The following is a 22167-nucleotide window of genomic DNA, read 5'->3' on the forward strand; positions in this document are numbered from 1 at the left end:
TAATAAAAAGAAAACTGCAAACGTTCGATCGTCGGATTTTGACGAAGTGACCAGCTCTAATGACGGCATGCTATAAACAACGTCTGGGTCGTTAATAATTAATTACGTAAACCCAAATATGGAAACCTCCAAACCTATGCAAATTAGGTGTTCGACGAATCAAAATACGATCAGCCCACCTCCAAACCTATGCAAATGAGTTCAGGCGGTTACGTGAACATGTAAACTAATGCGACTCTTGTGTATACCGACCTCTGTGATTTACACCCAGTATATTGTACTCATCTACATGGCAGCTACACATGGCAGCTATTGCACTTACCCATTTCTAGCACTGAGCTGTCAATTCATTCAAGTGGTCATTCTGTTCATGTGATTGAAATTAATAAACATTAAGCCAAACTGCAATCTCAGAAAATATTGTTTGAACTCCTTAATTGGAAATGACCCCCCTTGACTTCTACCCCCTTCTACCCCTTTTACACCCCTACAAGGTTGTAATACACAATATGTTCATCTTCACCATATATCATCTCCCAACATGGATTGGTGGGGAAAGGGGAGGGTATACAGAAGATGGAACATAGAGGTAACATTATTATAATTCTTAGTTTTCGGTGACTCGTATAGTATGTGCACTATTGTAAGACGAATGTTGGAATAAGACTAAGTGTATGTATGTCAGAGTGATATTAATTATTAAAATATGTGCTTATTTATGTTGATGATACAGGTTTAGAAGGTACAGATAAGGCTTATATTTAAAAAGTTTCCTTTTACATCAACTGGCCACATTCTATTTTTACATACTTTGTTGCTGATGTTTACCAATTAAACAAATTTTGCATCCCATTCATTTCAGGGTAACTTTATTGAGTCAACAAGGTGGCCCAAATCTAGATGTGACTCAGTTACGAGACAGAGGCAGTATGTCGATAGCACCTGGTCAGACTATACCAGTAGTGATTAGCTTACAGGAGGATGAGTCACAAGAGCACATAGAATGCACTGATGCTGTGTAAGTAACATAATGTAGATGTGACTCAGTTACGAGACAGAGGCAGTATATTGATAGCCCCTGGTCAGACTATACCAGTAGTGATCAGCTTACAGGAGGATGAGTCACAAGAGAACATAGAATGCACTGATGCTGTGTAAGTAACATAATGTAGATGTGACTCAGTTACGAGACAGAGGCAGTATATTGATAGCCCCTGGTCAGACTATACCAGTAGTGATCAGCTTACAGGAGGATGAGTCACAAGAGCACATAGAATGCACTGATGCTGTGTAAGTAACATAATGTAGATGTGACTCAGTTACGAGACAGAGGCAGTATGTTGGTAGCCCCTTGTCAGACTATACCAGTAGTGATTAGCTTACAGGAGGATGAGTCACAAGAGCACATAGAATGTACTGATAGCTACTGATGCTGTGTAAGTAACATAATGTAGATGTGACTCAGTTACGAGACAGAGGCAGTATGTTGATAGCCCCTGGTCAGACTATACCAGTAGTGATTAGCTTACAGGAGGATGAGTCACAAGAGCACATAGAATGTACTGATGCTGTGTAAGTAACATGATGTAGATGTGACTCAGTTACGAGACAGAGGCAGTATGTCGATAGCACCTGGTCAGACTATACCAGTAGTGATTAGCTTACAGGAGGATGAGTCACAAGAGAACATAGAATTCACTGATGCTGTGTAAGTAACATGATGTAGATGTGACTCAGTTACGAGACAGAGGCAGTATATTGATAGCCCCTGGTCAGACTATACCAGTAGTGATTAGCTTACAGGAGGATGAGTCACAAGAGAACATAGAATGCACTGATGCTGTGTAAGTAACATAATGTAGATGTGACTCAGTTACGAGACAGAGGCAGTATGTTGATAGCCCCTGGTCAGACTAGACCAGTAGTGATTAGCTTACAGGAGGATGAGTCACAAGAGCACATAGAATTCACTGATGCTGTGTAAGTAACATAATCTAGATGTGACTCAGTTACGAGACAGAGGCAGTATGTCGATAGCACCTGGTCAGACTATACCAGTAGTGGTTAGCTTACAGGAGGATGAGTCACAAGAGCACATAGAATGCACTGATACTGTGTAAGTAACATAATCTAGATGTGACTCAGTTACGAGACAGAGGCAGTATGTTGATAGCCCCTGGTCAGACTATACCAGTAGTGATCAGCTTACAGGAGGTGTAGTCACAAGAGCACATAAAATGCACTGATGCTGTGTAAGTAACATGGAGGTAGGGAGTACATAATAGAGAGCTTGCGTTTTCCAAACATACAAATCATATCAAATCAGTGATTTTGACTGCACATGCATTTGATTTGTATGTTTGGTAATCGCAAGCTCTCTAATATTGAGGGATAATAGCTAAAGTAGCAGTCGGCAATGCTATGTAAGCCGCCATTACTCTGCTATCGCATATTTAAAAACACAACAGGGTCAACACGCACAACGGATTGGCAAGCAGATGCCTCTTCAGCATACACGGATGCTTTTTCAGCATACAATAGTGACTTTCATCATGGTACTGGTGTGCTGGAGTGAGGTCAAAACAACAGGGGGATTGCTTGGTAAAATAAAATGGGAAAAGTTGACACATAGACCAGCAAAATTTACTGTCAGGGCCTTGATACAAGGGCTGATTTCACAAAGGCCTGCAATTCATCCAACCTTCAATTCCAGTAAAATACTGCAGTAATTTTGTTGGGTTAAAAATGAAATATCCTGTTATGCTAAATGAATCTGCCCATTTAGAACTGGCAATAAAGGTCAAATGTTTTTATATTTGTGAATTTTTTTGGTAAAAGGGACAAGAATCTTTCTCAGGTGTATGAAATTCAAATGTAAGTACTTAATGTTTTCATTCCATTTACAATTCATACTCCCCCTTATGATATTTCTAACATCTTCCACAGAGGTAGTGTGGATTTTAAATAGAATAGCCCATATCCACATTGACAGCATTCAAAGTCATTTTTGCTATTTTTATACAGGCTGACTTTGAAGATATCAGCATCAGAAGGTCAGAATCAGGAGCTTCCAGTAACATTAAAGTGTCGCAAAAGAAAAGAATCATTTCTTTTTACATTCTTAGACCATGATGGCTCGGTAAGAAATAATTCATGTAATTAATGATAAATCTCGACATAAGATTAGAAAAAGTTGTACATAAATTTTTATGATTATTGTAGAAGATTTAGTTTCATGTTTGTTTTAGTGACCTTAGAGAGGGGGAAAAAGAAGACTTGAGCCCCCCCCAAGTTTGCACCCAAAACATGACAAATAGAAGAGGAAAACTTTGCTATTAGGAAATATGTAAAAAGGAAGATTGTTTTAAAAATAGGAATACAAATAGAAGAGGACATTTTGGCTAACTTACATAACTAACCTTTTAAAGCATCCCAATCTGGTATACTACAAAATTCTTATTGCGGCCGCCTGCACATGTACACCATCACTAAGGTACATGGCTGGTCACAGAGAGTACCAGCACAGTAACAATGTTGCAACTGCACAGGACTCACCAGCAGTGGTACCACACTGGTACTACATTGGTACCCCCTTGTACTGAACAGTACCAGCGAAGTACCTCGGTGACGGTGTACCTGTGCAAGCATCCGCAATAGGAATCTGGTAGTGCTTTCAAAATGAATCGAATATGAAAAAGATGCTGTAAATGTATAACTGAAGTAATGTTTACAAACATCCAAACATGTACAGCTCTCCCAATGTACAAGCTCAGAATGAGATGAGCTATCAGGTGTTGTCTAGCAGGTAAATGAAAAAGTACTTTCTTGCCTTGTCCTGAGTTCTTGCATGAGTTTACTAATGCACTTATATTGAAGCATAATTGTTGCAAAATTGATGTAAAGAGCTTTGGAATAAAGTGTGATGAAGACCACCCCCACCCCATCACCAAAAAAAAACAAAAAAACAAAGAAACAAACATCCAATCTAAAAGAAAATCTGGTGGCAGCACTAATCTATATGCCCCTTTATTTTGCTGATTTTGTGATAGTGATTTTTCATGCATATATTTTTAGCTAGCTTTTTCTTACATAGGCTGTCACTGCTTTATTTGATTTGTATTGTGACAGAGAAAATATCTAATTTGATGAGCAGCTATCAATTACATTTCTTTACTATCTTACATTTTATATAGGTACAGTCTGCAGCTGCTATTGAACCACTTGAAAATTGTCCAGAGGGTAGCTGTCCAGTAAGTAAAAGACAGTTTTGTTTTGATTGCTATGTATGAGAGAATGCAGGAATGTTAGTGATGAAGCCGAAACAATACAAAGGTGCCATTGGAGGGGTTATACTGTTCTTTGTTGTGATGAAATTCACTTTCCTCTTACATCATTAATTTGATCCCCGATGTATTTGTTTGGCCTACTCATGATGTACATGCTCTGATCAGCTTGTAATAGGCGGATCTCATAACATTGTGGATTGATATGGAATGATGTACACAGCTGGGTGCAGCTCCTGTGCGAACTGCGCTTTGCATGACTGACACACGCTTTTGTGAATTTACGAGGGCGTAAGTTGGTGGAACTTTATTGACTCGCGCAGTAACAAAAACAAATATTTTTGCCTATTGCGAGCTGATCATAGTAATGCTATAATTATTACCTATTGTATTGAATCAAAGTAGTAAACATACCACAGAAACAGTATCTAGGGCCTCTGATATGATCTGTGAAACCCTTCACATAGTGACATTTTTAATTTGTGAGTTTTGAAGACAAAAAACCTGGAAATTTAGAACTCTTATAACTTATAACTGTGTACCTGTGACTTCAACATCAAAAGTTACGAGCAAAGAAGGATTGAAAAATATAAAGAAATAGTTAAAGAGTTGTAGCCTTTATTATCTTTATAAAACAAAATAGGATTATGCGACATGCGAAGGGTTTTCACAGATCACATCACATATGCCATGCAGTTCTCACTTCCCATTTGTATCTATACATTTAGTAAATTTACATGACAAAACAAGTAGCAAATATATGTGTTGTCTTCTTCCTCTGCAGGTACTTCTAAGCTTACATGGAACAGGTGAGTTGGAATATGGCTATTTCAGTTTAAATGCATACACCCGCTATGGAAGACATGATCTTAATGTCCCACACAAGGGGTGTAGATTTCAAATGGAGTTACCCATTCAGGTAATCCCACTTGAAATTCACACTCCCTGTGTGGAACATTAAGATCATATCTTCCATAGGGGGTGTATGAATTTCAACTGGAATAGCTCAATGTTTTTGACTTTTAAGTAATTGATATAGGTCTAAGAGCATGTAAAGATTTAAAAAGGATTATCAGACTACCACTTGCCACTTGAACACAGTTATTTAGACTCGGGTGGGGGGGGGTGGTTTACCTCAAAGGGTCTCAAAGTGGACCCATATTTAACCAATTTTCCAAGAAAATTTGACCCTTTTTATACCTGAAGCCCAGATTTTTGGCCAAATTGATCATAATTTGTTAAATTTGTACAACTGAAATTTGGGCACCAGTATATTAGGTGACAGTCAGGTATTTGAAATCAAAAATATTTGAAATATTATCCATATTGATACCAAACTTGACCTAGTAAAGATACCAAAATTGACCTCTTTGTAGCGCATTCCTGTATCCTCATTTGTACTGAGTAAGACCACTATCCGTGTTTTATGGGCACTTGCTGATAGCACGTACACATTTGGCTATTAAGGACCCCAACTACAGTAGAAATTTCATTTGAATGAACATAGCTGCCAACAGCATGTCGAATGTTCGCATATGTGCGTAACACGGAAGTGAATGCAACCATGCCAACTCACTCATGATTGGTTAGTATTTTACTTATTGTATCCAAGGTCATGCATTTGCGTTGTATTTTGAAATGCTCTATAGGCTATACGATCGCAGTTGGGTTGTGTACAGCTGTTGAAAGCTGTGTTCATTCAGATTTCTACTGTAAGTATCAGACTAGCTGGATGAATGTTTCATTGAAAATATGGTCTGACTATTTCTTACGTACTTATTTTAATAAATTTACAGGTGTTGAAGCTCAGAACCAGGCAGATAGCTATAAGAGAATGGAGGAAGGCCAGTGGTTCTTTGGTCTTGAGAAAGCATGGGTGCTAACACCAACAAGGTCAGTATAGATTTGATATGTATATGCAGATTTCTCATGGATAGTTTATTGTGTATGAGTTCCATTTGTGAACACAGATATGCATAATATAAAATAGGATAACAACGAATAAGTACAACAGGTTTGAGACTTGCAAATAAAGTATATTGTAAATTTAAAGGAGAATATGTGATCCTAGCATCCTCATTTTTATGACATTTGATAGATATCCACGCAAAAAAGCTTATTCCCAAAATTTTAGTTGATTCTGATTTTGCATTTGCGAGTTATGCATGATTATGCGTATTATATATGATTATGTGTATTACACTGCTCCATAGGCCACTGTGTTGAATTATGTTCTGGTACACCAGAACGTAATTCTAATTTGGCGATATTTTTGCTAACAAATTAATCTGCAAGAAAGTTTTTGTACATAAACATTATGTAGTCAGAGGTTTCCAGTGGCATAAAAATCTCAAAGTGGGGGGATGAGGCTGTGGATCACGAAATGCCCTGTTAGTGAATTGCCACCTGTCACAAATATGTTCTAAAGCAAAGAGATTTGACCCAAGCATTACTGACTCCACCATGTTTGTATGTCTCTCATGGAGGGCAAAATAGTGTACCTCGAGATTATTTCACCATGTGCCTGGTAAACTTTGATTTTAAAATGTGTGCTTGTCTGCGTTCTTTACCCAATGCGTTGTCCCAATGCATGCAAACCTTTGTAATGCTTGAGCTTAAAGACGCAAATCAACATCCAATTTCTGGCTTTGCGGTTAAATGCCAGAGGTACATTAGTTTGCTCTCCATGCGTGGCAGATTTACCATAGCAGTACACACATGGCAATTCTAGCTGAGTTGGTACTCTCTGGGTATAATCTCTTTGGTTCTAATTGAAATTACCCATCCATTACACCAGTCTAATGCACACTGTTTTATTCTTTTACTGTCTTTACTGTAATGACAGACATGGTGCTCATAACTGGGAAGGCCCGGGTGCTTTAACACCAATGACAGCACTGGAAACACTACAAAAGGTAAAAGATAAACACGTTTGTGAAGATTATCATTCATCCAGGTAGTAAACAATAATGATATTTGAACTATAATCTAGTCAACTGGACTTACTATTTTTGAGTGGGAAATTTTCACGTCCAATCCTGAATGCATCATCAGCCCTACTGATCATCTGGTGGTAAAAGTTCATTGACCTGTGAAACGGATGTTGTAATATCACAGATCACCACCTTTGAGTTCAACCTGAGAGGTATCTTTCTGATCGCTGAACTGTAGGCCCCAGCCAAGTTGTGTCGTAGGCCGCCTCCCCTATTGAGTGAAGGCTCCCCCGTTTCACATAAATAGCTGCTTTGACCCCTCGCTCATACCATCTGCTTTCTCTGTCCAAGATTTTCACATCCTTGTTGTCAAAAGAATGTTTAGTACTGTCCGAATGCGTAAAGACGGATTTAATATCATTAAAAGATAAACAAGCAAACAAATAAACACAATTTACTGTTTTGTATAATACAAGACCAATGGGATGGTCAACTCGCAGCCTGTGTTCCCATGCAGCTCTCAACTATGTCCACTGCGGCCCATGAATCCTTTTCTTTATTATTCATTATGATTTACATAAAATAAGTGGTAGTTTCAGCATGCACAGGCTCCTTTGTTGCTTGTGAAACCGCCTTGTTGCTACGACTCTCCTGGGGAGAAATCTTATGCACCGTTTCATAATTATGGATTTCATCCAAGAGAAGTTGGAGTCTGAAGCCATCATAGTAGTCATGATGATTGAAATTTCTGAACACAGCGATAAAATAGTGTGCCATATGTGACCCATTCTGACAAAACCAGGAACATGTCGCATTTTTGACATTTCATAATTTGAATAAAAATTTAGGCATGGGGCAATAAGCTTTAAAATGATACCAAAATTATATACACAGCATCAATAATTTTCAAGATATGGATAATTTTGTAAATGATACCTTGATATTTTTAGTCAATTGTTATTCTGAGTAATGGGCTAATTAGTTTTCTGCTTTACACAGGATTGAATAGGGATTATCATAGTTCAACTGTCAATTATTGGTTAAATAAAGCTCTTTTTAACAAGTACTTTCAAGGATTTGAAAGTCCACATGCTTCCAAGGTCAAATATCATGAAATTAAGAATTACAAAATTTCATTTTTTTTATGGGAATATCAGTCTATAAAGGCCTATAACTCAAAAACATGGCTGGCGACTTGTCCTGGGTTTGGTTGGAGCTGGTCACATATGGTAAATTTTGGACTTTCAAACAAACAAACTATTCTAAAAACTTAGTTCTTAGTAATTGGAAACTTTCTTTCTTGAAAGCACCATGTCAACATTGCCTAGAAAAGTTTCTTTTTGCCTTGTGAAAGTCCTGGCATTGTTTGCCATTTTCTGCAATTTCTTTTCTCCGATGAAGGCACCAGATGAATCAATGAATATTGCTCAACCTTGTCATTTTTTTTCAAAGATAACCGAAGAGATGTCATGGATACCAAACAAAGCAGATTCAAGGAGAGTCATCTTTGCAGGTCATTCCATGGGAGGTCATGGAGCATGGCATTTAGCTACACATTACCCTGACAGAGCCATTGGTGTTATATCATTGGCTGGATGGATTAAGAAGGAGGAGTATGGAGATAGTAATGTGTTCTTTAGGTCTGTGAGTTTAAACATGTCGACTGCTCAGTGCCTGAAGTGGGTAAGTGCAATAGCTGCCATGTGAACATTTGGGAATTCACACACAGTATATTGTACTCATCTACATAATGGTAGCTACATATGGCAGCTATTGCACTTAACCACTTCTGGCACTGAGCAGTCAATGTCATTATTATTATTTGGACTATTCATTGGGTAACTAAACCTTCAATTTAATTGCCAAATTGTATGATTTTAGTAAATAGTCAGTAAATAGTTTAAACAAGCTTTCAGCACAAAAACAACAACTTTCAGCTGTAACCTACAAGCCTCGTCAGATACCGGCTGTCATGATATTGTATATAAGCATCTTCTGAATCCTTTGCCCTGTTGACTTTTGGTGTAATGGGCTATTTCATTTAAAATCCACAGTATCCCTGTGGAAGATTTAGCTAAAGTCTTCCACAGAGGGAGTATGAGTTTTGAATAGAATAGACAATTGGGTAACTTCCATTTGAAATACTAACTCCAGTTGTGGAAGATATAGGTAAAGCCATAATACAGAGGGAGTATGGGTTTCAAAATGATTAACTCTGACCAATTGCATGTGAAAAACATACTCCCCCCGTGGAAGATATTTCCAAAATCTTCCACAGGGGCAGTGTTAATTTCAAGGGCACTATAGATATTCACCAATTCTAATCCATCATCTCCATTTAGTTCAGGATGAAGTTCCTTATGTGTATAATGCCAATGGTGTTTGTCATTGCAGGCATGATATCAGTACCAGTCACACCGATCCAGCAGTTAAAGCAATAATGGAGGTAAGAAATTAAACAAGATACATGTATATGTACATGTAGTATTTGAGAGAAGTCTTCATTACATTATTTGGCAGTCTCGCACACAGGAAAACCGCAAGTAGGACTTGCTGCATAATTTCCTTGACAGCCAGCAGAACAAGATTATGTCACATATTGCAGTCCAAAACGTACCCACAAATTTGAGTCTACTACCCCCTAGCAGTGATCTAGAGGGTCTTTCCTATAACACCTCATGATATTAAACATTGGTTGACTCAATCCTTAACTAAGGCCCGTATGCGATTTAGCTCTGAGACTATTTTGGATATGTTGTTCACAAGGGTGTTTAGAGTCACTTGCGCCCATTTTTGTACTTTAATTGGCCAAGAAGTGGATAAGTGCAATAGCTGCCCTATGAACATATGCAGGGGTGTGAGAGTTCAGATTCTGAATTCAGACTGTTTGATCTAACTTTCATCTCTTTTTCTTCACTTCCTCTGTACAAATGTATATAGGAGCTTTCCAAATTTCAGAGTTTTTCAGAATTTTTTTATCTGTTGTCACTCACACCCCTGCCTATGGCAATTTACACACAGTATATGTGACCCCTCGGCACAACTGAGCCCTGAAGTCGCCAATCATCATTTTTGAGATATTCAACCAAAATATTCTGCTTGAAATTAGCTTTAAAATGATGTATATCATGTCTATAGTACTTGACATTTAAGTAGTGAAAAATCAATAAAACAGTCAATAAATCCTTTCTTTCCTATTGTTTATTGTTAAGTTCGATGGAGCATATCTCAATAGTGGCACTGGCGACATCCGGGCTCAGTTGTGCCGCGGAGTCACATATTGTACTCCTCTACACATTGCAGCTACACATGGCAGCAATATATGCACATACCCACTTCTGGCACTGAACAGTCATTATGAGCTGAAGCACCTGTACTGCTGTGTATGCCCTCAAAATTGATTTCATCAGAAATGAATTGTTGAATGAATATGAGGGAAAAACCCAGGGAAAAACCTTTATTTGAAAAAATATTTTGCCATTTTTACATATGTGACATGATCAAGGGGAATGAGTCGCATGTCGGCTCTGGTCGAAAATGAGTTTTACACACATTTCTAAAGAGGACATTTAGAGCTTTCAGAAACTGAAAACCCCATGTTGATTCGGCTTTTCTTTGTGAAGTTACATCAATTTATCAATTGCTGAAAACAATATAAAACAAAAGAATTTTAACACTTTCTTTGCCAATATCTCAAAATCAATATTAGCGACATCCGACTCATTTCCCTTGATCGTGTCACATATTGCTGACAATCAGTCATGATGCAAATTTCTGTGAAGCAAGACAATGATTTCATATATGTTGTCTGCTGCGACACAAGTAAATGATATTTTAGGAATTGCTTTCTGCATACACAATGGGTTTTCTGTAGGATGCCGAAAGTTAAGTGAACTGAATTCGCTGAAAGAATATATTTTACAAATGACAGTAATTGCTAGTTCATTGTGTTCACTATAAGACAATGCTGTTTAATCAGATTCTAATATTAATCACACATTTAATCAGATTTTAGATAGGAGTGACAGGAGTTATTGGTAGTTAACCTGAAAGAACAAATTATGAAAAGGGTCTGTTTTCTGTCAATTAACATGGTCCCTGGATTCCATGAACCTTTATACTTACAGAAGAGTCAAGACAAACCGTGCCACACTATCATAGATAAATTATCATTATACTGCTTTTTAGCCCCTTGTCTGTATGGTTGTCTTCTTGGCTGACAGCCAAGAAGACTCCTTTGGCATAACTGACATTTTAGGCACATACTAAAAGTGCCCTCCGTCAAAATCCCACAAACTAATATGGACTTGGACCCTTAAATCTTGTTGGGATTTTCAGAGGAAGGAGCCCTCTATCTGTATGTGAAATTTGCCCTAATTCAAGTGAGCCCATTTGCGCCATAAAGCAAGTCTTTATGTGTTATTGTCATGACAGTGTTTTTTCCCCTTATTCAGCATGATTTCTATCTGAACATCCCTTCTCCTAAATGGTATGTGTTGAGTTTGTCATGTCAAAACAAATGCTATATAGAATTGAAAGTATGATAACTTGTATTTTGATGTTGTTCATATCTTAATAGGCATGTATAGCAGAGAATGATGCTGACAGACATGTATCTAATTTGAAGGTATGTATGAAAACCAAAGAGATAAGATTCAAAGAGTACCGACTCAGAATTGCACAATATGCGGAACACTATTGTAAATCCTCCCATCTTGGTTTGTCACACATGGGAGACCAAAGTAGTGTATAGGCAAGAGCCAATGAGCTTGAGCACTACAAAGGTTTGCGCATATAGTGGTTAGTTATTGACACAATGCAAACTCTCATCACGATAGAATTTTACCAGATGTATTGTGAAATGCTATGTACTATTTTACCCTCTATGAGCGATTTGCAAACTCGGCAGAGTCCGTGCTCTTTGAATCTATTTAATTGGATGAAAATGCAATGCATGTGCGTTATTCAGTGTTTCGAGCCATAAGTAGACTGAGAGAATATCCACAGTTGATAAGGTAGGCTGCATTCCATGAAACTTTTAAAGCTACATTCACAGATATTTGTACAAAATTGTTTCACTTGCTGCTCCACAAATAAGCTTTCACTCATGATAATAAAATAGGTCAATTACTTCTTTCTTGAAGTGTCCATCGGCATAGCATGTGTATATTTAGCATGGCTCTGAATTTGACTTCCTTGTTCTCACAGAGTTTCTTGTCCCCAAGAGTCAAGGAACCTGAGATTTAATATTTTTTTCTCTTGACACAAAAAAGCAGTTTCCAACTAAAAGCAGTTTCCAACTAACATCAGTGAACATCATATAGAACCTCGTATAGACCAGGAGCAAAAGGTATAACCTTTGACGTTTTTGACCCTGATGTCATTAACATCTACACATCAATCAAACCACCAAGTTCTATTTGAACTCAAGAGGCGGTTTGATGATCATGATTTGTTGTGATGATTGAAATTTCAGAACGCAGTGAAAAAAACAGCGCTTATTTTATTTTTTTCACAGTGAAACATGCAAACCATCTGAATTAGTAATAGGAAACTTTTTGCTGAAGTCCCATTATCAACAATGCCTAGAAACGTTGCTTTTTGCCTTGTAAAAGTACCGACATTGTCATCCATTTCTTTGCCATTCCTCTTCTCCGATGAAGGCACCAGATAGGTTAATAGCGATCGTTAATAGATTCATCATGCATAATCCTGTGACAGTCTGCCATGAATGGGGACAACGGTAGGAAATATCATTTGATATAGTCTATATATGTACCTTGAGTCACAGGCACTAGCTTTGAAGATCAGCATGTTCTGCATTAGCTTAGCATTACTTGGTGCATGTACATACTTTTACACTCACGATCAACTTGCCGCATGTGTACATGCAAGAAACCATGCTAGGCCAACGCAGCACACGCTGAACTTCATAGCTAGTGACGGTGACTTGAGGTAGATATACAGACTATAGAAGGGGAAAGTGGTGTTGCAAACAGTAGTATACACTGCTTCAACGCCTCAAGTTAGGTACGTACTGATGTATGTGCGTATTTTGCTGGTAGCTGTATCAAATCATGTGTGGGAAGTTAGTTGCGTAGAGCGTACATGCACAAGTACAAGGGCGCTTTGTCAGCATGCTTGCAGTGCAACCGCAAAAAAGCATTGACAAACTTGAAGCGAACCAAAGAACAGTACCTAGTGCAAACTACCATAGGCGTAGATCCCGGGGGGGGATTTATCCCCCCCAATTTTTTGCCAGGGGGATGGTCCATACAATCATTCCCCCAATGTTGACACCTGATAATGGGTTTCTGACCAAAATAACCTCATATTTGCCCATTTTAGCCCCAAAAGTGCAAAGCGCATTTATTCTACTTTTATACAATGTTTCATCACTTTAGCTTCAAAATAGCAAAAATTTTCACGCGCAATTGTACCATAAACTTATTCTGTTGCCAAAAGGTGCTGGATTGACTATACTTCAAGAATTTTTTTCCAACTCCATCCCCCCCAATGTCAAAAAGAATTCTATGCCACTGCAAACTACCGTACATGCAGATTATTAACAAATGAAGAAGTGAAGCAGAGGCAAACTGTCAATATAATTTTAATACAATTTCATAAAATTAGAACCATTTAGATTCAAAATAGTGTGCATTCACCACTACATGCCACAACAGTCACGGCAGATCTGCGGCGAATTAAACATGTAATGGTTTTATTTTCTCATAAATGTCTCACAGCCAAGTAAAGTACGATAAAGAGAGTGGGTGTCTTCATCAGAGAAAAGGAATCACAGAGAAATTGCAGACAATGTTGGTACTTTTACTTTTCTAGTTGCTTTACTTATGAACCCATTTATTTTCTTCTAAAGGTATCACATTTAGGGGGTTAGGGGTTGAACACCCCAATGTTTTGCTAACTCAACCTCCCCAAAAGAAAATTTCAACCCTTAAATCTACCCCAAGAAAATAATTCCAACCCCTAAACCTCCCCCCATAGTGTAAAATTAAAAATTGGCCTGGTGTGACATAGCCAGCAGGACATCGTAAACACCTGGTAAACATGAAATTTCCCCTTAATTTTGGGAAAATATAGTGTCAAATTGAAAATTATCTCAGCGACACATGGCAAAAATGATGCCCACTGCCAATAGTTTTATATCTCTGCCCACTCAAACAACTGACCCTGATATGCCACTGAACATGTAAAATACTTGGAACCCCCTCCCCCCAAAAAGATTTTACGAAGACTATACTATTATTGGCATTATTTTAATTATTTTTAACTTCATTTATGGAATTTCTGGTTCGAAGAACATCATTTACGTCATGACACATATCACATTTAAAAATAGCAAAATGGATAAAATAAAAATAATCTTGATGACAGGAAGTTTTATAAGATATGAGTAAAAATAGGTCTATTTCTCGAAACATCAACAATGGAGGCAATATTTCTAAATATTCTCTATGTTTTGACTAATGTATTTCCTGGGTCGAAGAACTATATTTGTGGCATGTATCTCAATTAAAAATAGCAAATTGGATTAAAAAAAGTTTCTTGATGACAGTTATAAATTTTTGATATTTTTGGAAATTAGTCAACAATGGAGGCAATATTATACAAATATTGACTGCCATTGACTTTGTCTTGGGGTATAGTCATGGTTTTGAGATCACCGCAGGCCTATAATTTTAACAATGTCCCGAATATAAAGCAGTCAATATTTGTTTTATATACAGAATAAAATAGATTCTTGTCATGTGATTGGTTAAAAGAATATCTTAGGCTAGGTCAGCCTGCTTGCCTTCACTTAAGCTTCAGGAACGTTTTGTCAGAGAGTGACCACTATGCCTCACATAGACCAAGGCAAGGCCTACGATGTCGAACTATGATCAATGTGTTGATTGTTGAATTTATGGGACGCATTTGTTAATTATTAACAACTCTTTTCGTCCAGATGATCATGTTAAATAACCCTCATATTTGCGGTACTATCAATATCATGCAATGCATGGGCTGGCTTTCTACAAAGACTGTGTCGAATGTTGATGATTTTGAAGTTAGGCCTAAGCTAGGCTTAGTTTTAGCGAGTTTAAGCTTCCATTCAGAGTAAATTCAACCAGATCATCAACACATTGGAAGTGTGCTTCTCTCCTGGGCTTCTCTACTGATTCAGTCCTTTTTGGCCACAATTTCTCAGCTTGCTTGTTTTGCTATTATACAAATATTTACTGCTCATGAGGGATCTGGTGGAATCTATTGGTCCCCGAGGTGAACTGGAGACCTTTTCACCAAGTTCTCCAGTTCACCTTGGGGACCAATAGATTCCACCAGATCCCAAATTTAGAGTAGTAAATATTTGTTTTATATCCTTCATTAATATATTCTTAGTTCATTGATTGGTTAAAGTATTAGAAAAGCAAGGACAGAGGCCTTGGTAATGGCATACATGTATGCTAGGCCTTGTGGCTAGGTTGGCCTTGCTTTGATTTGAATGCACATGCAGTCATGCAGCATGCACACACTAAAGCTTACCGTGAAAATGCTGTAACCTCTGCAATACTGCCGTGAAACAAGTAACCCTGTTCTCTGTTATCTCACCATCAGTATTAAGATACTGGTCCTGATGTAACTCAGATTAAATGCCTGATGAAACCGCCATATTTTAGATGCAATTCTGTGCTGCATGACAACATGACTTAATTGCTACACATTATACCCCAGAACCAGTACTGAAATCCCACGTACGTGGCGAGTTGCACCGACCACTAGGAACTGCCACGCAGCAATGAGGTAATACATGCTCAGGGGGAAATAGTAGTACTATTCCCGGGGAGTAGTACTTCCAATAGTGCCCCATTCCCTCACCAAGGGTATTTTGACTGCTTTGCATAATAGTTCAACTATTTTTGGTCACATGATACTCGTTTAAACAATTAATGAACAAGAATATATTAATGAAACATTGCTCGATGCAGTGTCGACTCGATTGGTGTTGAAGTGTTGCTGTCGCCTAAAGAAAATTAGTCTCTTCTACAATCGTACTGTCACACTTGGCCATGACGCATTGTAACAGTGATATTATTCAAACAAAAATAAGAGATGTGAAAATGACTATTCCTCGGGAATAGTGAAAAAAAGACTATTGCCCAGGGAATAGCTCAGTTTTTACGTAATTCTGAAAAATGGGGGAGAGTATAGCTAATTCAATGACCACACTTTTAACCAGCAAATGACAGGAATCTAAATATGAGGTATATAATTCTTTATATACCTCATATATAGATTCCTGTCATCTGATTGGTTAAAAGTGCAGTCATTGAATTAGCTATGCCCTCCTTTTTAAGAATTACGTAAAAACTGAACTACTATTCCCCGGGAATAGTCATTTTCACATCATCGCATTACGCTGATCGATGGCGTGCGCATTACACGCACGCTGTGCCAACGCTGATGCCTGCCAGTTGCTTGGTGACGCGATCGGTTCATAACGAAAAACTTTCTTTGTAAATTTTACCATGGCCTATGAACAATAAAATAGGCCTTTTAACCAATCAGATGACAGGAATCTATGTCAATGAGGTAGGCCTATATAAAACAAATATTGACTGCTTTATTGGGACATGGTTAAGATTATAGGCCCATGGTGATCTCAAAACCATGCTATGACCTCGGCTGCGCCTCGGGTCATAGCATGGTTTTGAGATCAACTTGGGCCTATAATATTAACCATGCCCCTCATAGCAGTCAATATTTGTATACTATTTTTGACTAATGTATTTTCAAAGAACTAGTTAACAGTTATGGCCTGATATGTAACATATTTTAAAATAGCAAAATAGATAAAGAAGCTTTTAATATGACATACAGTTTAATTAAATGTGACTGGACACCACGAATCAGCCGTAAAGTCGGCCCCGGTCAATTTTGTTTTATTTTGTGTTTAGAAAATATATATCATAAGCTTTAAAATGGTATATCATTTGACTTCAAACGATATCCAGAAGCGGGGTTATGGTTTGTTGAACTCTGTTCCTTCAACAAAATTGTACCTTTTTTTGGTTCTACATGTGTCTCTTTTTCTACATTTCTGGTAATAAATATCAAACAGTCATAATTGGCGGTCATTTCAAATCGATCCCCCAAGTCAACAAGGTTCAGGAATGTCCTCTCATTGTTAATTGTTGGTTATACATACCTAGACAAAATACAATGCTTTGTTATCCACCACTTGAACAGGATTTAGCCAAAGCAAACAAAGACAAGAACTATTTAAGGATTCTATAGAAATAGATAGAAGCTTATTATCCTCTTCAGCAATAGGATTATTGATTGGTTTAAACAGTGTTTGATGAGATACTTGTTGCACCGAATTGAGATACCTATGAATATGACCTTGACGCACATTTTACACTGTAACTCGGAATACAATTTGCCGAGTTTACGGCTCATTCGTAGTGTCCAGTCACAATATGATTGATTTGATTTCTCTAAACATCAAAAATAGAGGCAATATTACTAATTCAAAAATTCTTCCTATACCTTTGTACAGGAGCCAAGCATTGTTAATCCCTGATGAATCCACAGTTGAGTAGCATATACGCGAACGCAAGGTTACGCGTACGGGTTACGCATGAGCGCGTAAAATTTGTCATGCCTGGAACTTATGCGTAAACACTCTCTTATGTTGGAGGCAGCAGCTAAATTATTACCGCTTTATTCTTAGTTTTATTGCTTGCTTTTTCTTTAGTTTTATTGCTGATATCAATGGAGAAATCACCGATCTTCTTGCAAGGTTGAGTAAATAGTGACAAACGGGCATTAATGAAAGAATCATGTGAATTAGGCGATCTTTAGCTTGTTTTCATTGTTGAAAGGGATTCAATCATGTTTCACCGTTGTTCATCACCGATTAACAACTCGTGTCCGGCTCGTCTGCGTGGTTTACTTCACTCAGGCAACTAAAGTAAACCACGCAGATGACGCGGACGCATCGTTGTTAATCGACGATGAACAACGGTGAAACATGATTGAATCCCTAAATGTCATCTCTATTTTTGACTAATATATTTACTGGTTCGACAGTCTAAATATATTTACTGGTTCGAAGAACTATATTTATGGCATGTACTTCAATTAAAAATAGCAAATTGGATTGAAAAAAGCTTCTTGATGACAGTTATAAATATTTGGGGCAACTCGCTTCCAGGACTCAACAGTCTAAATATATTTACTGGTTCAAAGAACTATATTTATGGCACGTACCTCAATTAAAAATAGCAAATTGGATTGAAAAAAGCTTCTTGATGACAGTTATAAATATTTGGGGCAACTGGCTTCCAGGACTCGACAGTCTAAATATATTTACTGGTTCGAAGAACTATATTTATGGCACGTACCTCAATTAAAAATAGCAAATTGGATTAAAAAAAGCTTCTTGATGACAGTTATAAATATTTGATATTTTTGGAAATTAGCATTTATAGGCCTACATGTGTTTTTGTTAGCACATGTTTATAGAGACAAAAGTGGAGTTGAAATAAAGGAGGCTATTAATAGGTGAAGCAAACGGAGGTCATCAGATTTAAATAACAAGTAAATTTGCAGCTAGGCGAGTAAAGTTTCAGAATCACCAGTGCAACTGGCGAGTAACACTTCACGGCATAATAGGTGCATAATGCATTCTTATATATACAGGGTGAGTCAAAAAAAGTGCAATAGAGAAAAGAATCCATTTTTACTTAAGAACCAAGTTGAACTTTTTAGGTTTGAAAACATTTTATATCTGGTATATCCATCAGTGACCTTGTGTGCAAAAATTAAGGAATTAGCATTTACCGTTTTGTTTTTATGACACATTTTATAGCGCTACCCAATTTTAATGTTTGTCCAAGAGACATCTAAAATTTGAATGTCAGCCCACTCTGTGTAAGGTAGTTTTGGAACAACTGCCATTTTCTTAACCTCATTGGCATTAAAATAAAATGGAGCATCCAGAGTGATATTGCCCTTGGTCTTGTTTAAGGAGAAGAAACATTATTTGTTGTTATTTTCATTTTACCTTTACTTTAAAGATGTTTATTCTCTATCAAAAACATACAAATTTGCAGGCGGGCTTTTCAAATGTCAAAATGAAATGCGCGCAAATTGAAATGGAGTGAATTACAAAATATCCAGTAAGTTGGACATATTGGGATTAAAACAACTGGAGTTGGAGTCGAGTGAGGTATGAAGGACTTAAAGTAATGTTAGAAAGTTTGTTTGAACAGAAAAAAAAGAAATTAAATTAACATAAAAATCAACCTTATTTAAGTTAAAGTCAGTTTTAGATATGGTGCCTTTACCGCGCATTGAGTGCTCTCATTCAAAATACATGGTACCTTGTGGACAAATAACGAAATTGGGTATCGCAACAAAAGGACTCATCAAAATTAAACGGTAGTTACGATTCACTTCATATTTTCACAGAAGGTGGCCATTGAGTGTAGCATTTATAGAATTTTTCAATATTGTGAAAGTTCGATTTGGTTCTTTCATAAATATCGATTCTTTGCTCTATTGCAGTTTTTTTGACTCACCCTGTATATATGCACATCAATAACTCGTGAACTGTGGCCTGCCCCAGACTATGATCTAACTTAATTGTTCATTGCTTCTTGATAACCTTGAGTTGAAGAAATATATATTAAATATTCCACTTGTCCAAATTTATTGGTAGATATATTTTTCATGATAGGTTAAATGGTAAAAAAATGAAAAAAAATAGCTGTTTAGCAGGTGTTTTTTTTTTTTCAAATGACCTTAAAAATCACCAAAATCTGTATATATTTTGAAATATTTTGAAATACGAAAAAAAATTCCTAGAATGTTTGAAATTTGGGTCTGCATTCATTTGTACAGGAACATGTTTTCCCCAATTTCTTTAAATCTGGGTTAGTTCGGTTCAATGTAACTTGGACACATGTGTCCATGAGTAGTAAACTATCAATTTTTTAGCTTCTATCTTAGGCAAGACATGTGGTTCAAAAGCACCTGGTTTATGTCATAGAGTTTCTTTTCATACATGTAGGTGCATCTACACTGGGTTTCAGAGAAGAACGGTAGTTCCTTGCACAGATTGATGCGAGCGCCCTGTTAATGAGCAACATACACGGAGCTTTGTGTTCACTTCAAGGGTGCCGATCTGGCCCGACCAACGATTTGACACACAATTGGCCAAATAAATTATCGGACTGTTGCTATGATTGTCAGATGATTGATTCAGCCAATCAGAACCCCACTTCCGTGTAGACACTCTGCACGCTCTCAAAATGTAAACAAGTGCCGTTCTTCTCTGACAAAAACTGTAGTCTTTCAAACCCAGGATTTGACTGTCAGTTTTACATAAAACAATAATCACAAGAATGCTTGAAACAGGAAGTGCTTTCACTTTTTCAGGATTAGGATACTTCATTGAGCAATATCTAGCTTGAATCAGGTTTTTTTTTTTTTTTTGAAAGTAGATATTTCAGGATTGGTGATGGTTGCGGGATATCAGCATAAGAACACCTCATCATATGTCTCAGTACAACTTTGAAATCTGGATGCTTCATGGCATATATTATGAAGTTAATAACGCTGTTAGTAAATGGAATACCCTTAACATAAAATAGAACATGTTCAATGTTGGTGATGTGCCGAATTGACTGCATGATGAAGTATGGAAGAAAACAAGCGAAAATCCAACGACAACCACAAAGAGGTTTTTAGTAATCTCGATCTCTTGCTTGGATACTTGTTTCCGTCTGCGAATTGCTATGTCACTGTTGGGATCATAGCCGCCTTCGGTGATTACAAATTCTGATGTGGAATTTTGCATGCTGGGACTTTGTGAATTATGATTCAAAACGTAGAGCTGGCAGAATACTTAGACAAATGTTGTTTCTGTTCCCGAAAGTGTTTCTTGACATGCAAATAGATCCAGAGGTAACTTCCAACTATTGCTGAGAGTGGGATAAGAAAACCAAATACAGCTAGAAGATGGAAGAATGTGTGTGTTTGGTTATAGTCGGCACATGTTAAGGTATTTATGTCATACCCATACACAACATGTCCAGCTGCAAGAAGGATTGGAAAAGATACTGCTGGGATGACCCATGGTATCGCCACAAGAATCACAAGCTTCCAGGATGTATAGATCTTCTTGTACCAAATGGGTTTTGATATGTGGATGAGTCGATTTATACCAATAATACCCAATGTCCATATGCTGGTTCCTAGGCAGGCAAATACCATGAAACCGGTAAACTGACAAATCCAGTAGGCCTCTGGTATTGGCCATTCGTGTTTGCCGAGACTACCGACAATGAACCATATGAGCGCAAATGATGTCAATAGGTCAGCTACACTCAAACTTGTCACTAATGCATTGGTTGAAGTTTGGAGTTTTTTTGAGAAAGCTACTGCAGCAATTATCATGGAGTTCCCAATAAGTCCAGTGATAGACACCAATCCTAGAAGGACTGCAATAAGAATTTGTTCCCAGTATGAGACATTCAAGATATAAACTGACAAGGATGAGTTGGTTGCATTGGTAGTGGTATTATTCACATTCATGTTGCTGCAGCTAGTACGGTTTTTACTTTATCCACAGCATCATGTTTTTCAATTAAGCCTTACTTTGCAAATTTGTAGAGGCTGCACTCATGCACTGATGTTGTGATGGGTGGCGTTGTGATGAAGGCTGACTGAAATGTCTGCTGCAAGCTGTAGATCTCCTGAAGTAATGGCATTAATATAATATTGCTCATTTAGACATGCTTAAAGAATATAGGCAAATGCCTTAGTGACTAAATGAAAGAGAAGTAGAATGAAATTTAGATGTGAAACAAGGAAGTTAGAAATGAAGAGCTGTGAACAAAAGCTGTTGCCATCATCCTGTGTTTTCAATTGTGTAACTTAGT

At 37.4% G+C, this 22167-nt stretch overlaps 1 protein-coding gene across 1 annotated transcript in view; it reads left to right on the forward strand.

Annotated features, from left to right (window-relative positions):
• The first annotated feature begins 541 nt into the window (after window positions 1–541).
• LOC140152212 (uncharacterized) overlaps window positions 542–22167 on the forward strand; it is a 194699-nt gene continuing 173073 nt past the window's right edge. The window contains exons 1-11 of the mRNA XM_072174511.1: window positions 542–549; window positions 863–1018; window positions 1749–1844; window positions 3025–3139; window positions 4194–4250; window positions 5068–5092; window positions 6080–6176; window positions 7129–7198; window positions 8669–8856; window positions 9611–9662; window positions 11796–11843. Coding sequence (XP_072030612.1) covers window positions 542–549; window positions 863–1018; window positions 1749–1844; window positions 3025–3139; window positions 4194–4250; window positions 5068–5092; window positions 6080–6176; window positions 7129–7198; window positions 8669–8856; window positions 9611–9662; window positions 11796–11843 — 912 coding nt within the window. The remainder of the gene's footprint in view (window positions 550–862; window positions 1019–1748; window positions 1845–3024; window positions 3140–4193; window positions 4251–5067; window positions 5093–6079; window positions 6177–7128; window positions 7199–8668; window positions 8857–9610; window positions 9663–11795; window positions 11844–22167) is intronic.

This window comes from Amphiura filiformis, chromosome 5 (genome assembly GCF_039555335.1).
Source record: "Amphiura filiformis chromosome 5, Afil_fr2py, whole genome shotgun sequence".
Classification (NCBI taxonomy): Eukaryota; Metazoa; Echinodermata; class Ophiuroidea; order Amphilepidida; family Amphiuridae; genus Amphiura; species Amphiura filiformis.